At 35.7% G+C, this 13,328-nt stretch overlaps 4 protein-coding genes across 6 annotated transcripts; 2 read left to right on the top strand and 2 right to left on the bottom strand.

Moving 5' to 3' along the window:
- Positions 1,859-4,801, top strand: LOC18601008 (B2 protein). Of its 2 annotated transcripts, none has more exons than XM_007031807.2 (6): positions 1,859-1,958; positions 2,709-3,292; positions 3,455-3,555; positions 4,021-4,104; positions 4,204-4,314; positions 4,437-4,801. In XM_007031807.2, the coding sequence occupies exons 2-6, from the start codon at positions 2,719-2,721 to the stop codon at positions 4,479-4,481; spliced, it is 915 nt and encodes a 304-aa protein (XP_007031869.1). In that variant the 5' UTR covers positions 1,859-1,958; positions 2,709-2,718; the 3' UTR covers positions 4,482-4,801. The 2 variants fall into 2 exon arrangements, with proteins under 2 accessions (XP_007031869.1, XP_007031870.1); XM_007031808.2 differs by having other exon boundaries at positions 1,955-2,096.
- Positions 5,440-7,655, bottom strand: LOC18601007 (transcription and mRNA export factor SUS1). The gene is made up of 5 exons (XM_007031805.2): positions 7,565-7,655; positions 7,387-7,474; positions 7,224-7,318; positions 6,299-6,375; positions 5,440-5,995 (listed from the first exon to the last, which is right to left on the bottom strand). Coding segments are annotated over exons 1-5 (336 nt in total). The 5' UTR covers positions 7,567-7,655; the 3' UTR covers positions 5,440-5,921.
- LOC18601006 (protease HtpX homolog) lies at positions 7,882-10,941 on the top strand. Of its 2 annotated transcripts, XM_007031804.2 has the most exons (9): positions 7,882-8,220; positions 8,313-8,370; positions 8,588-8,655; positions 8,753-8,932; positions 9,225-9,321; positions 9,816-9,925; positions 10,016-10,149; positions 10,229-10,408; positions 10,659-10,941. In XM_007031804.2, exons 1-8 carry the CDS (start codon positions 7,975-7,977, stop codon positions 10,362-10,364), a joined length of 1,029 nt encoding a protein of 342 aa, XP_007031866.1. In that variant the 5' UTR covers positions 7,882-7,974; the 3' UTR covers positions 10,365-10,408; positions 10,659-10,941. The 2 variants fall into 2 exon arrangements, 1 of the variants encoding a protein (XP_007031866.1); XR_001927709.1 differs by lacking the exon at positions 10,659-10,941 and having other exon boundaries at positions 10,014-10,149.
- LOC18601005 lies at positions 11,175-12,796 on the bottom strand. Its single transcript, XM_007031803.2, has 3 exons — positions 12,678-12,796; positions 12,076-12,594; positions 11,175-11,917 (listed from the first exon to the last, which is right to left on the bottom strand). The coding sequence occupies exons 1-3, from the start codon at positions 12,733-12,735 to the stop codon at positions 11,343-11,345; spliced, it is 1,152 nt and encodes a 383-aa protein (XP_007031865.2). The 5' UTR covers positions 12,736-12,796; the 3' UTR covers positions 11,175-11,342.

Below are 13,328 nucleotides of genomic sequence, written 5' to 3'. Positions count from 1 at the left end.
AGTTTGAGTAAATATCTTAGATTCAAGTTTGAATATTGTGAATGAAAATATTATCAATAGTATAGTCGAAATATAAATTATTGAATTTTTATGACAAGTTTATACCATGCCTTACATGCTACCAACTTTTTTTTTTTCATGTATATGATTGTAGTTTTTTTCTTTAAGAAAAAGATATATATAATACTTAAATTTCTAAATTATTTAATAAAATTTTAAAAAGTTATTATTCTTTTATTATTTTCAATTAAGTCATTATATTTTTATTTTGTTTTAAATAAATTCTTATATTTTTTATTTTAAATCAAATAAACTCTTATAATTAATAATTAATTTAATCAAAACATCACTTATCATTATATATCATGTAATATTTATGTAGTATGTTGCTATTTTATAATGAATAATGACATGGCATGATAACATTGTCATATAATATTTTTCGTTGTTTACGTTAACAGCACACGAGTATAAGAAGACAAATGGTATTTCGACACAATTACTCAACCATTAATTTTAAAGACTTACTTGATTAAAAATAAAAATTTAAAATTTTTATTAAATTTAATATAAAAATAACAGTTTATTTGTATTTTTTAAAATAATTCAAAGACTTTTTTGAGTATTACGCCAAAAAATAAAAATATAAAATTGATTTATTTGGATTTAAATTTTAGAACTTGAAATTTAAATAAAAATATATAATGCATTAAATTCGAATAATTTAGATTTTTCAATTTATGAATTAAAATCAAATTAAATAATGTTTATTCATTATTTAATTTCTAACCGATTTTCTTTGTATTTTTTGGGCTATGAATAATAATACGGCCTTCTTAATTGTTGACAGATTTGAAATTTAAAACTACTTTTAAGTTAACTAATTAATTGGAATGATAGCTGTTCAAAGTGAAAGAAAGAAGATTCCCTGCCTATGTTTGAGGTGGCACTTTTATGACCGAGAGCGCAAAAACATTACTGTAGACCAAACGCAGTCGAGTTTCACCCACACCTACCAAACCCCAAGTGCTCCAAGGGGATTGGTGACCTGTGTAAAGGCGTCATTCTTTCAAATCAATTAGCAGATCGACGGTGCAGGGAACGAGTTTGCCGACAGTCACTGAATTTTGTCACCTGCTTAAAACTACAGTGTTTGCATAGATTTTGACCAACCGAAAGTTAGTGCTAAATCACAGGCGCGGTTTTAAGTGCGTGTAACGTGAACCATGTGAAAGGGGTTAGGGGTTCACATATATTTCATGAAAGTCAAAATTTAAAGAAGAACTTAATTCACATGTTTTGTCCATTACTCACTTTTTTTATCGGTTATTTTTATTATTTTTTGAATAATATTTATTTCGAGAGATTTGTCTCGATTAAAGAATAATAATTGTTTTGCATGTATGGTTTGTGTCTTTTTTTTAATTTTTATTGTTTAGATTTTATTTATTGTATTACTTAACATTAAAAAAAAGTAAATTTTAAAATGTATCTAAATTGAAAAAAAGATAAAATTACTCTTTAAAAGTAAAATTTTGAACCGTTGCTTTTATTAAATATGGGTTTGATGATATATTTGGTCTGGAGAATGATAATAGAAGGAAAAAAAAAGAAAATATTAATAAATTAAATAAATATAAATATTAAATTCAATTACTATTATATTATTGCTAAAAGACAAAAAACTGTTTTACACGCTGACAAAGAGGCGTGTGGACCATTACAACTCCAGCCACACCGCACTTCCTTAATTTCAAAACACTGACGCCACAATTTTTGTTAAAAAAAAAACCGAATTGGCGAAAGCCCGAAAATACTCAAAATCTGGAGGGGTATTTTCGTCACATCAATCTATAAATACAGTAAAAATCCCATCGTTCGTACTCTCTCTCTCTCCCCAACCCTGTGTCGTGTCTTGTGGGTTTCACTTAACAGCTAGCAACGATAAAAGGATAAAGGTACTCTCTTTCTCTCTCTGTCTTCCCCTTTTGGATCCCCAAATCTAGGGTTCTTATCTATCCATCAAAATTTGCTTCTATATCCTTTGAATCAATCCTTATTAAGGCTAAAACTTGAAGCTTTACTTTGCTTAGTTGGTAAATTCTGCATCTCTTTGTTTAGTTCTTTGTGAAGTGCCATACATTTTATTATTATTAATGATTTTGATTTTGTGGGTATTTTTGTAAAGATGACTATGTTTCTGGGTTTTATTTTTTTGGGATTAATTGTACTGTGTTGGGTTCAGATTAGTGGAAATGTTGGTTGTCTTTGAGTCAAGTGGAGTTGACTTTAAGTTTTAGGATTTCTGGGCTCTGTTTTTGTGTTGACTAAATGGTGGGAAAGAGAAGGAAATGGGAACTGTCAAGTTTTTGCTTGTTTTTATGTTAATCCTTGATTTCTGTGTGTTAGAACAAATAATGGTTTAATTCTTAAGAATATCTTTGGGTTATTGTGGTTATTGAGTAGAAACTGAAGCTTCTTGGCTGATGGGGTTCCCGATGTTGACTGTTTAAGTTTTGCTTAATCTTTTCTGTGTGTTAGCTAGGTAAAAATTGAACAAAGGCAAATGATGACTTGTCGCCTTCATTTTCTCGTTTTGATGTGGTTTTGATTTTACAAAATATGGATTTGTACGAGTTGTTGAATCTTTGATGTATTTTTATGTCTTCTTGTGAAATTAACAACTCTTTGTTGGCCTCTCTTATTAGAATTTGCAAAATGGAGAGCATCAATAGCTTTTGGCAGTTGGGTGATGATCTTCGAGGACAATCAAAAGTCTCAGAGGATCACAAATGGTTAATGGTTGCCTCTAAACTGGCTGAACAGACAAGGATAAAGGGTGAACGCATGAACAATCTGGATCTGTCGAAGGGTCCAGCTGAAATAAGAACAAGGGATAAATTTGGGTTCCAGGAAGACAACAAATTTGAGAACCTTAACTTCAACATGTTGAACTTGGACTCCAAGATTGGAGATAATGCAAGCAAAAGTTCCTTCCGAAACAGTATTTACAATATGAATGCTGTTTACCAGAAAAATAACAGCAATAGCCTTGGAAACCTGGCTGGCAACAAATATAGTGGCAACAATCACAGCAACAAAGATGTCAATAATAACAGCAACACCAACAATAACAACAGCAATGAGAACAGCAACGCAAACAATGCTGCCGACAAAAGGTTCAAGACTTTGCCTGCAACAGAGACACTCCCAAGAAATGAGGTGCTTGGAGGATACATCTTTGTTTGTAACAATGATACAATGCAGGAAGATTTAAAGCGCCAGCTATTTGGTAATTTCCATTTTCTCATGTCAACTTTTTTCCCTCCATTATCACTTTCTCCCGGAAAGAGGTCATTCCATCTATTTGAAGATGTAAATATCACTTCATAAATTTCTGTTATTAACGTTATTAGGTGCGATTCTTACATGTTGCTGTTATCTCATTTGATAGGTTTACCACCAAGATACAGGGACTCTGTTCGGGCAATTACACCTGGCTTACCTCTGTTTCTCTATAACTACACCACTCATCAGTTGCATGGTATTTTTGAGGTTTGTTCACCAACTTTATTCACATGTAATACCCCTTTCATTTCCTCTAGAATGCTTGAGGCTGTAGGTTGATTAGGCAATATTGGTTTTTCTTTCTGCCTTTAGGAGTTCCTTTCTCTCTCTGAATGTTTGCATTTGGCTCACTTTCACTAGATTAGGATTTAGAAGGTAACAAATTGAATATTTTATGTGTTTTCAAGTGCTTTGTGTGACAGTCATTGAAGTTCATCAATTTAAATTTTTGATGGATGTGGTTCTATGTTGAGATTGCTCTCACCACCCAGTGCCAAAGGAAAAAAAAAAAAGCCTTGGATGTTTGAAGTTTGTAATACCGTATTGAGTAGGCATTAGGGCTTAATTTATGTATCAAATTCATTTGTCTGGAGAAATTGATGTGATAATCATTTAAACATCTTTATTTTTTTTCCTCTCTTATGTTGTTTGTGTTTTTTTTAATATGTACAGGCAGCAAGTTTTGGGGGTTCAAACATTGATCCAACTGCTTGGGAAGACAAAAAGTGTAAAGGCGAGTCAAGGTTTCCTGCTCAGGTAAAGTTTGGATTTATAGTTTGTAGGATTTTCACTTGTTTGTTTCCATGGAAGATTGCACTAACTCTATTTCTTTTATTTTTTTCCTTTGATAAATAGGTGAGAATCCGTATCAGGAAACTCTGCAAGGCATTGGAAGAGGATGCCTTTAGGCCAGTCCTGCACCACTATGATGGTCCCAAGTTTCGTCTTGAGCTCTCAGTCCCTGAGGTATGGCAAACAATAATGAGTTCTCTGCAACGAATTGTCTATTCACCTATTTCATGTCAATTTTTTTTTTAAATCAAATTCTTTTATCTGAAGCTCACGAGTCTCATATCATATTTTTGCAGACTTTGGATCTATTAGACCTTTGTGAACAAGCCGGCTCTCCATAAGCAAATTATTAGCTGAGTGCAAATGTAGTAGGGTTTGTGGTGCACGTTGGCTGCCTGCTTTGAAGAGATTTACCATAGAGCGCAAGCTGTGGGTGTAAGTCCAGTTGGTGAATCATCTTGGGAAAAAGCAGGAAATGGCATTAGCCAGCTGAATAAATGCATTTTGTGTCTTGTGAAGATGCTTTGTAAGCTTTTTGCGTTAAATTCTATGAATTAAAATCCTATAGATAGACTTGCAAGATGTGAAAGAGAATGACAAGTACGTGTAATGTTGAAGTCCTCGCGAAATGAAGGCTTTGATGTCTATTTTGTGCCGTTCACTTTCTCCTGCCTTCTTTTTGTAGCTTTGGAATCTGGAAACTTCTTAGTTCACCAGCGCATGGTCATTGCATATTCTTGATTTATCACCTTAAACACATCTCTAAACAACCCGGTAGAGGCAACTGCCAGCTATTGCCCTGCTTTGAATCTCTGGGTCTCCTGGTGCGTGTAATCCCTCATAGGCAATCCGAAAGTAACATACAAAAACCATTAAAATTTCCTAGCCACCAGCTGTATGCGCTAATGGACCAAACTGTTGGGAGGAGACAGTTTCATTCTGAAAGTGAATTGTTGGTGCAAGTCCTCATTGCATGCAATGTCAAAATAGTGTTTCTTCAGTTTCCTTGCTGACAAAATCTCTCTGGATGTAGATTATGATTCGTATTGGATTTTTAACAATCCCATCAGCTTTCTAGTGTAGATTTAAGTTCAAGCAAAAGATAATATCTCGATAATCTTAGTTAAGTTGTCAATGTAAATGCCCTTTAACCACTAGGCTCACTAGGAGACTTAAACCAAACACCCAAGGAAACAAGGGAACATAATCTTACCATGAATTCTTTGAACAAGCCAATATGTATAGTAATAACTTAATTCAAAAGCTCCAGTTCAAGTGGGGCTTTGATAAAGGTGTATATAAAGGATACTCATCAATGAATTTATGAAGTATACGAAAGGAAAAAAGTAAGCATTGTTTATCATCACAAGGTCTGCCTCCCACAACGAAGAAGAATAATAAACTTAGCTTCAATCACAGGACTTAAGTAATCAACAATGTTAATCCAATGCACAGTTTCTCTGCCCTAAGGTTTCATTTAAAAGTGGCAGCTGACAGTAACAGGGAATAGAAACGATAGCAGACAAATGGAAACATCTATAACTTGCTGATCCCATAGCATCAAGAATGAATACATGATATTCCATCCAACTTGCTGCAAAATCCTAAACATTCCATCCATTTAATGGTATTCTGCCATTTCCAGTAAATAACATCTGACTTGACCATTCACCAAGACCTATTGACAAAGCCAAACCTCTAACAAGGCTTCCATCGAAGCCCATCTAGCAACAGCTCTATAACACTCCCACTTCTTTGACATGAATAAAGCATGCTGATGGTCAAAGAGCGGCGGACACGAGAAATGAACGAATTCTTTGCAATAGCTCAGCCTTTACGGAGTCAGGAATAGAAGCTGCATAAGCAAAGAATTTAACCCGTGATGGACTTGATATGGCAACCAAATGCCAAAAAAATAAAAGGTGACAGAAGTCATGAGCTTAAAAGCAGGTAAGTCAAACAGAGTCCATTTTATTAGAAACCAGCAGCTTGGACTACAGAACAGCATAAAATGAAAAAGAGCATACCAAAATAAAACCAAGGAAATTAAAACATCGCAATTTCTCCGGTATGAACTAATTTTTTCCACTTCCAATGCTTCAACCTATTGATACTGGTAATAACAAGGAAAATATTAGTAACTGAAATAGATTCTTACCTCTGCCTTTGGGTGTGATTAGATGCACAAGGTCATCCACAGTGACATTATTTCTTCCTTTCTTCTTAATATATGCTCTGTCATATATCAAAGTCAAAGACATTTCTATTAAACATCAGAAAAATTGCACACAACATGAAGGATAAAAGTAAAGTAAATACACTGGAAACAACTTAACACTGAAAGAAACAAATAGCTTCTGGGATAAAAAAGTAATCCCGAATAGAAATAAGGCTCCAGTGGAACAATTATCTATCCATGGCATTTCATTTCCTTGTTTGTGTGTCCTTGAGAGAAAAAAATGATGACAGAGGAAAACAAAAGGCTGGAGAAAGAGTTACACAGCTTCACATACCTATCATAAAAAGTTTATTACGTAATTGTTTCACATGGACAAAATCTCCAATAAACAGTCTTTACAACAAATTGCCAGTTACAATTAGATGCATCATCGTCCTAAGCATATCTCAGTCATTGCCGTAACAGAAAACATAAAGTGACAGGCAAATGCTTCATATCTCTCACATTTTCTACATTGCACTGTCTCCAAGTCTATCTACTACTATATCTATACAAAACACAAGGAAGCAAGAATGAAGACCTAAGAACCCCAGAACAATTTATCCCTATTGATTAATCCCCTAATTTAATCCATGGTTGGAAAAATTCTGCTTTTCAATGTATTATGACACAACACAGACTTAATTCAGAGGACTCTACTTTCCTTATCTATGAGGAATGTTCCACAATCTTTCCACTGTCAGATACTATGAATGCTAACTCTCAGACTATTTACAGCTAACACAAAAAAGATTCATTAAACAACAAGAAAGAAGATTAATTATGAACACATACAAAGACTATGAAGCGAGGCAGTTAAAACAAGAAGTTGAGACTGAAAATTAGAGTGGTGAAAATTGAAAACCTGCAAAGGGCTTTCATCTCATCCTTCCATCCACATTCCATAAGCCTTTCTCTTAACAGCTCCATCAACCTCTCCTTTTCCCCACTCTCAATTAACTGCCAAATTCCATCAAATCAGATATAAACAAATAAAAACACCCAAAAAAAAGTTTACTAAAAAAAACCTTGATGTTAATAATTTCTTGAAGGGTGGGTTCTTTCCCTTGATCATCTGCAGCATCTGGGGTCGGTGGTCGATTTACTGAATGTTTCCTGTTCAGGAGAAAAAAAGAATTTTTAATTTTAAAGGTTCGATTTTGATTAAGATTTTGTTTAAATTTAAATAAAAATTAAGATTCTTACATGATGTTAAAGCTCTCAAAAAAGAAACCCAAAAATGGGGAGGAAATTGGAGAAAATTTTCAACTTCGAAACAGCTAGAATAGGAAGAAGGTGAAGAAAGATGGGATTTTTATACTATTTTTGTTTTCCTTTGCCGTCAAAAAACGACGACGTAGGGAGAGTTTGAGACAACGGAAGTGTTTTACCAGATTTGCCACTGGATTTAGTTTGAAACTACGAACAAACCACGAAGTCAACGGCCGGAAGAAAACGAAGTGGCGCCAAATGGTTACCGTAAAACAACAAATAAATATCTTCGAAAAATTCACAAAAAAAAAGAGAGAGAAAAAAACTAACCATTAATCAAAAGAATTTAAACCTGTTACTTAACGCTAAGCTTTCGTCATTCTCTTGCGTGCTTCGAGAAACCAATGGCTTCTTTGGTTCTTTCTTCTCTCTGTTTCTTCCCTTCTCAAAAGCCTTGTTTCCTTACTTCCTCGCTCCGTTTCAGCTTCGGAGCTCCGACGGGTTCCAGGTCCGGTGGTCCATTATCCGTCGGCTTTGGATCGGTCGAGAAGAGAAATGGAAGAATTAAGGTTTCTGTTTACTCCAGAGCTTCTCCTCTCGTGTTTCGTGACCTCGACGCTGATGATTTCCGGCATCCGCTCGATAAGCAGGTCCGGTTTCTGTCGCAAATTTAATGAATTTCCTTTTACACGTATGATTTTTAGTTGAGAATTTCTTTTATTTTATTTCTGTTTTGTTGCAGAATACGCTGCTACTGAGAGCGATTCCAGGGCTTAACGAACTAGGGAAAGCTTTACTAGGTAATTTCGTTGATGTTTTTGCTATATATTTGAAAATCAAAATTATGGGATTTTGTCATATATTTATTAGTTCTTCAAAATCTATGGCTTTCTAAAATTTGCTTTTGGAATAAAAAAACACACGAAGAAAGATCAAAGACCAAACCCAGAGCTTTGTTGGTATAATTCTGGTGAATTTTCAATGTTAAAGAAGCTTTTTTTGAATGCTTTATAGCAGGAACCATGACAGAGCAAATTATGCTTCTTGAGAATATAGGGACTTCGGTTCGTGTTTCAAAAGACCAGGTTATTCGATGTTCAGAAATTGTTGTTTGAAGTTGTTTTACTGGTCGTAGCCTATGTAATTGTTTCAAATTATTGTCTTTTTTCTTTCATTTGTTAGCTTCCGGAACTTCATAAAATGATGGTTGAGGCCTCGGGGATATTGAATATTGAGGCTCCCGATCTCTATGTTCGTCAGAGCCCAGTTCCGAATGCTTATACATTGGCTATAAGTGGTAAAAAACCGTTTGTTATCATTCACACTAGTCTTGTGGAACTTCTCTCACGAAAGGAATTACAGGTCTTCACTTGTCTCCCTCTTTTCTCTGTCGCGAATCAACTTGAAAATTATTGTGGCCCTTTTAGTGTCTTCTGTCTTGACTGCTGCTTTATTTCTTTAAGATATTTGCTTACTTGTTTTTCGTTAGTTTGATTTGGTTTCTCACTTTTTTTTTTTTTTGCTAACGTTTCCATTTTGATATATGTAACTATAAAGGCCAAAATCAAATTGTATGTGTTTTATTTTCCATAGTAGTGCTACGATTCAAATGATAAAATGCCATTAATTTTGTTTCTCTGCTAATTTGGAATAGGCTGTTTTGGCTCATGAGTTGGGTCATCTCAAATGCGATCATGGTGTGTGGCTTACCTTTGCCAATCTACTCACTCTTGGAGCATATACTGTACCTGGTATGTGCTTGGTTCATTCAATCAGTTGAGGCAACTTAGCTACTTTGCTACACTTATAGTTAACTAGAGCACATTATATGTATGAGAAAACAGCGTCTTATGCAAGACCATGACAAGCTTATGGACTTTGAGGATAAGTGATTCTTAGCTTAAATCCATTGCACTTGACCTTTTAAGGATAACTTCATATATTGTTGATGTAACATATATGCTACCTGTGTGCAAAAGTATGGGCTTTGCTTGTCATTTGCTGCTGGCATGTATTCTTGCAGTAGTTTACTAAGGAGAAACAAATGCAAGTATGAGCAGGAGGATTTTCTTTACTGTAACTGGGAATAATGTTTCCAATCTGCTACTGTTATCCTCCAAATCAATTTTTTTTCTTAAACAGCCTAGATTTTGGTTATGAATAAAGGTCTAGTTGCATATATCAGTAGTAGTACTCCACTGCAGTTAATGCCCAACATTGGTTTGAATACCTTTCTTATTCACAGGACTTGGTGGCTTTATAGCTCGGAGTTTAGAAGAACAGTTATTCCGTTGGCTTCGAGCAGCAGAGCTAACTTGTGATCGTGCAGCCCTTCTTGTTGCACAAGATCCCAAGGTATGCAAAATTAACCTCCGAGCTAACATAATTTGCAATTAAATAGTTATGATTTCGTATCTGATTCTAGTTGCGATGCACCTACAAGAGGTTGTCATCTCTGTTTTGATGAAATTAGCTGGTGGCTGCCCATCTATGGCTGATCAGCTAAATGTGGATGCCTTTTTGGATCAAGCTCGCTCTTATGATAAGGCTTCTTCAAGCCCAGTTGGATGGTATATAAGGTGAGAATTGTTTGAGCAGAGCAATTAAAGCTTGGCTAGCGCTTTCCTTCTGATTGTCTAATCAACTAATGATGTTCAGAAATGCTCAAACGAGACAACTTTCACATCCTCTGCCTGTTCTACGTGCTCGTGAGATTGATGAGTGGTCAAGAAGTCACGAATACAGAAGTCTTCTTAAACGTGCAACTCAGATGGGCGTTGTAGAAAAAGTATAGCATTGCTCTGGACCTGGAGTCATAGTTTAAAGCAGCTTTAATAGGTATGAGTTGCATGGTTATTTTCAGATTTTCAGAAGCTTTTACATGCATATCTTTTTCTTTCCTCGTGAAACACTACACTCTAATTATTCCTGAATAGCAAGGGGCTTGCAACATGGCGTCCAAACTATCATGTCGCTATTACCTTGTATTTATTTCATTTTGTTACATTATGTTATAATAATGGACGCATGCAAATCACAACTTATGTTTTTCTTAATTAACTGGATTTCCTTTGGGATGTTTTTTCAGATTCCCACTTTGCCTTGCAAGATTTAGTTCCCATTACGTTTCATGTAAGATATTTGCCAGGCAGAAGAGAGCACAGAAAATGGAGAAAGCACTTGTAAAGAGCATCTATAGCTGCTGTAAAACATTTGTCCATAAAGCATAGAAATTAAAGATAGTTTAAATTTATGGAAGGGAAAGAGATAGTTTTGGGAATTTATAGTAACTTATGCTTCATGCTCAAAGGAACAGAATACTGTATACCGTTTTTCAACAGGGTAAATCAAATATAGCAATTTTGTAATCATGTAGTAAATATGATGCTTGCTTGATTGATAATTTTTCAATCAAGGTTTGCTCTGGAAATTCTCTATTACCAACGAGGTTTGGCACTCTTTCAGCTGCAAAGTTATGGTGCCGAATTCCTGGAAAAGAAACAATGGTTACTCCACCCAGGAAGGTGAGGTTCTTCACCTCCGGTACAGATACCAAACTCTGGTTCCTGCACTCTCGAAATAGCAGCCTGCCAAGATTGTAGACTAGGATTGAATAAATATACCTTGAATCCTCATAATAATATCAATAAGCATCGATCCGGTGTTAATGGAAAAATAATTGCTTGAAGTTCTAATTCACTTGATAAAACAGAAACCAGCAAAAAGGCTTGCTCGACTACATAGTTAAAGAATTGCCTTTTTTAATAACTCATTACCAAAAAATGAGTATGAGAAATAACAGAGAAATCAAAATGTTCGGCTTGATTGCCAGTCTCAGGCAATTGGAGGAAAGCAACAGTACATCATCAACCACAGGGCCGCAGAAGATGCCATCTTTTGTCTGACTTGTTGTGTAGCTGAAGAAACTGATACGCGTTGCACGCGATCCTGCCTCAAACTTCATGGAAGATTTCTGGGCTGATCCTGTCCCATTGCTCTGTACTGTAAAATTCTGAACTACTGATTCAGCTCGAACTTCTACTATAAAATCGCCCTCACAGGCATTGTTGGCATCTCCTAGTGTGAACTCCAAACTATATGCAGAACCTGCTGTGAGTGTTACATCAGTCTGTATGCCAGCTGAAACACCTGAGACAATCTCCACTGCAGCATTGCCATGGGGCACAAAGAAGTGCTTGGAGTCTATGTATTTGATTGTTCCTACGACTGCCCATTGTCTTAATGGAGACAGAACAGGACTTAATGCTGAATCAAGCAGAATCCCTTCGGTAGAATTGCTTAAAAATTCTGGGCCAAATTCAAACCCTCCGTTCAGCAGCAAGTTATCTACGTCCAACCAAAAAGTACAAGCAACATATTAGCGAGTAAAAAAGCAGATTGGGGCAAATAATTGAAATAATCTTCAGAATGCTGAGGTTGTCATATTCCAGATTACTCATTTGGATTAAGATTTCAATTGAATGATATGAACTATTGCTAGTTACCTTTGCCTTGAACCAGTGTTCCGATTGTTTTGATAAGTAATGAGTCGATCACTGGCCAACAAGTGGAGTTGTCATCAGATTCTACTCCTTGGCTTTCAATGACAAGGTTGATGGGTTCCTTCTGACCGCCGAGGCCCAAGTGCTGCCCATAGCTCTGCCATGCTTCCTTGCCATAATGCTGCTTGAAAGAGAAGATCCCCTGACTGTCTGGTCCTGACACTAGTACATCAGCATTGGCAGAACAATTCTGACCGCCTGGAGCTAGAGTGAATGTGAGTATATAATTCGTGTAATCAGCATCGGCTGTGAAAGTCTGGTTGATTTTGCCATCTTGACCCAATTGTACGGCATGTCCATTATCTGGCAAAGCTATGGTTTGACCAGCTGTTACATACTGAACTGTCCCTTGGAATGTCCATCCTGGGATTGTGTTGTTTTCATTCAGCGTAACAAAAGGGGAACCGGTGTTTTCAGTCAGGCTCTTTGGTGGGGATTCAAAATCCGGATTCTGAAGATAACCTGTGAATAAAGATGAGTGTCTTACACTTACGCAATATGACAAGGGAACTAGAAAGTTGAAAAAAAGTTGTAGCTGAATTTACCTGCAGAAGCAAATCCAATGAAGAAGAGGAAGAGGAAGGAAAATATTTGAGGCTGCATCTTCTTTCTTGAGATAGAAGAAGACAAAGCCTTTAAGCTGACTATATGTATGTATTTTCTTCAAATTCTTGGTGGACTAGGTTTTTTTTAATATAATAAAGGAGTTGACTTGGAATTATATATTACTGATTTTAGATCAAAAAGGAAGTTTCCTACAGATCGTTGCAAGGTGGATCCACTAGTTAACAGTCCATCCTATTCTGCATTCAAGAATGCCACCAACCCATATCCCATAGTAGACAGAGTACTTCAATTGTACGTGGGTCAAAAGGAAAAATCTTGAAAACATTATAATAGACAGAAATCATGCAAATCACAGACATCATTGAAATCACATTAGCTGTAGTCAACCATCAATTAGTCTTCTTTGTTTTTCTCTGTCATTCATTACCATTCATTGCTGTATACTAAGCTTTCCTTTTCTTGACGCCTTGTATAATTATGTATAATCATTCCTTTGTGAAATATAATTGATTTAACAATACTTACTCAGACTTTATATGATATCAGAGCATCTCTAGCTCCAACGAGTCTCTTCGATCTTGTCCCTTGATCCTTTTTTTGTAGGCCATGTTAGAAGCTAGCTCCAATCT

Source organism: Theobroma cacao, chromosome 4 (genome assembly GCF_000208745.1).
Source record: "Theobroma cacao cultivar B97-61/B2 chromosome 4, Criollo_cocoa_genome_V2, whole genome shotgun sequence".
NCBI classification, from domain to species: Eukaryota; Viridiplantae; Streptophyta; class Magnoliopsida; order Malvales; family Malvaceae; genus Theobroma; species Theobroma cacao.
The sequence above is the reverse complement of the archived record's forward strand: the minus strand, read 5'-3'. Positions and strand labels throughout refer to the sequence as shown.

Excerpts from the sequence above, each read along its gene's own strand:
- LOC18601008 (XM_007031807.2), top strand. The coding sequence starts at position 2,719 with ATGGAGAGCATCAATAGCTTTTGGCAGTTGGGTGATGATCTTCGAGGA. Across the intron at positions 3,293-3,454 it reads TTTAAAGCGCCAGCTATTTG|GTTTACCACCAAGATACAGG; the intron begins GTAATTTCCATT and ends CTCATTTGATAG. Across the intron at positions 4,315-4,436 it reads TTGAGCTCTCAGTCCCTGAG|ACTTTGGATCTATTAGACCT; the intron begins GTATGGCAAACA and ends ATATTTTTGCAG.
- LOC18601006 (XM_007031804.2), top strand. The coding sequence starts at position 7,975 with ATGGCTTCTTTGGTTCTTTCTTCTCTCTGTTTCTTCCCTTCTCAAAAG. Across the intron at positions 8,221-8,312 it reads GGCATCCGCTCGATAAGCAG|AATACGCTGCTACTGAGAGC; the intron begins GTCCGGTTTCTG and ends GTTTTGTTGCAG. Across the intron at positions 8,656-8,752 it reads TTCGTGTTTCAAAAGACCAG|CTTCCGGAACTTCATAAAAT; the intron begins GTTATTCGATGT and ends TTCATTTGTTAG.
- LOC18601007 (XM_007031805.2), bottom strand. Across the intron at positions 7,319-7,386 it reads AAGAAATTATTAACATCAAG|TTAATTGAGAGTGGGGAAAA; the intron begins GTTTTTTTTAGT and ends GGAATTTGGCAG. Across the intron at positions 5,996-6,298 it reads AATCACACCCAAAGGCAGAG|CTTCTATTCCTGACTCCGTA; the intron begins GTAAGAATCTAT and ends TTGCTTATGCAG.
- LOC18601005 (XM_007031803.2), bottom strand. The coding sequence starts at position 12,735 with ATGCAGCCTCAAATATTTTCCTTCCTCTTCCTCTTCTTCATTGGATTT. Across the intron at positions 12,595-12,677 it reads CATTGGATTTGCTTCTGCAG|GTTATCTTCAGAATCCGGAT; the intron begins GTAAATTCAGCT and ends CTTTATTCACAG. Across the intron at positions 11,918-12,075 it reads AACACTGGTTCAAGGCAAAG|ATAACTTGCTGCTGAACGGA; the intron begins GTAACTAGCAAT and ends GGTTGGACGTAG.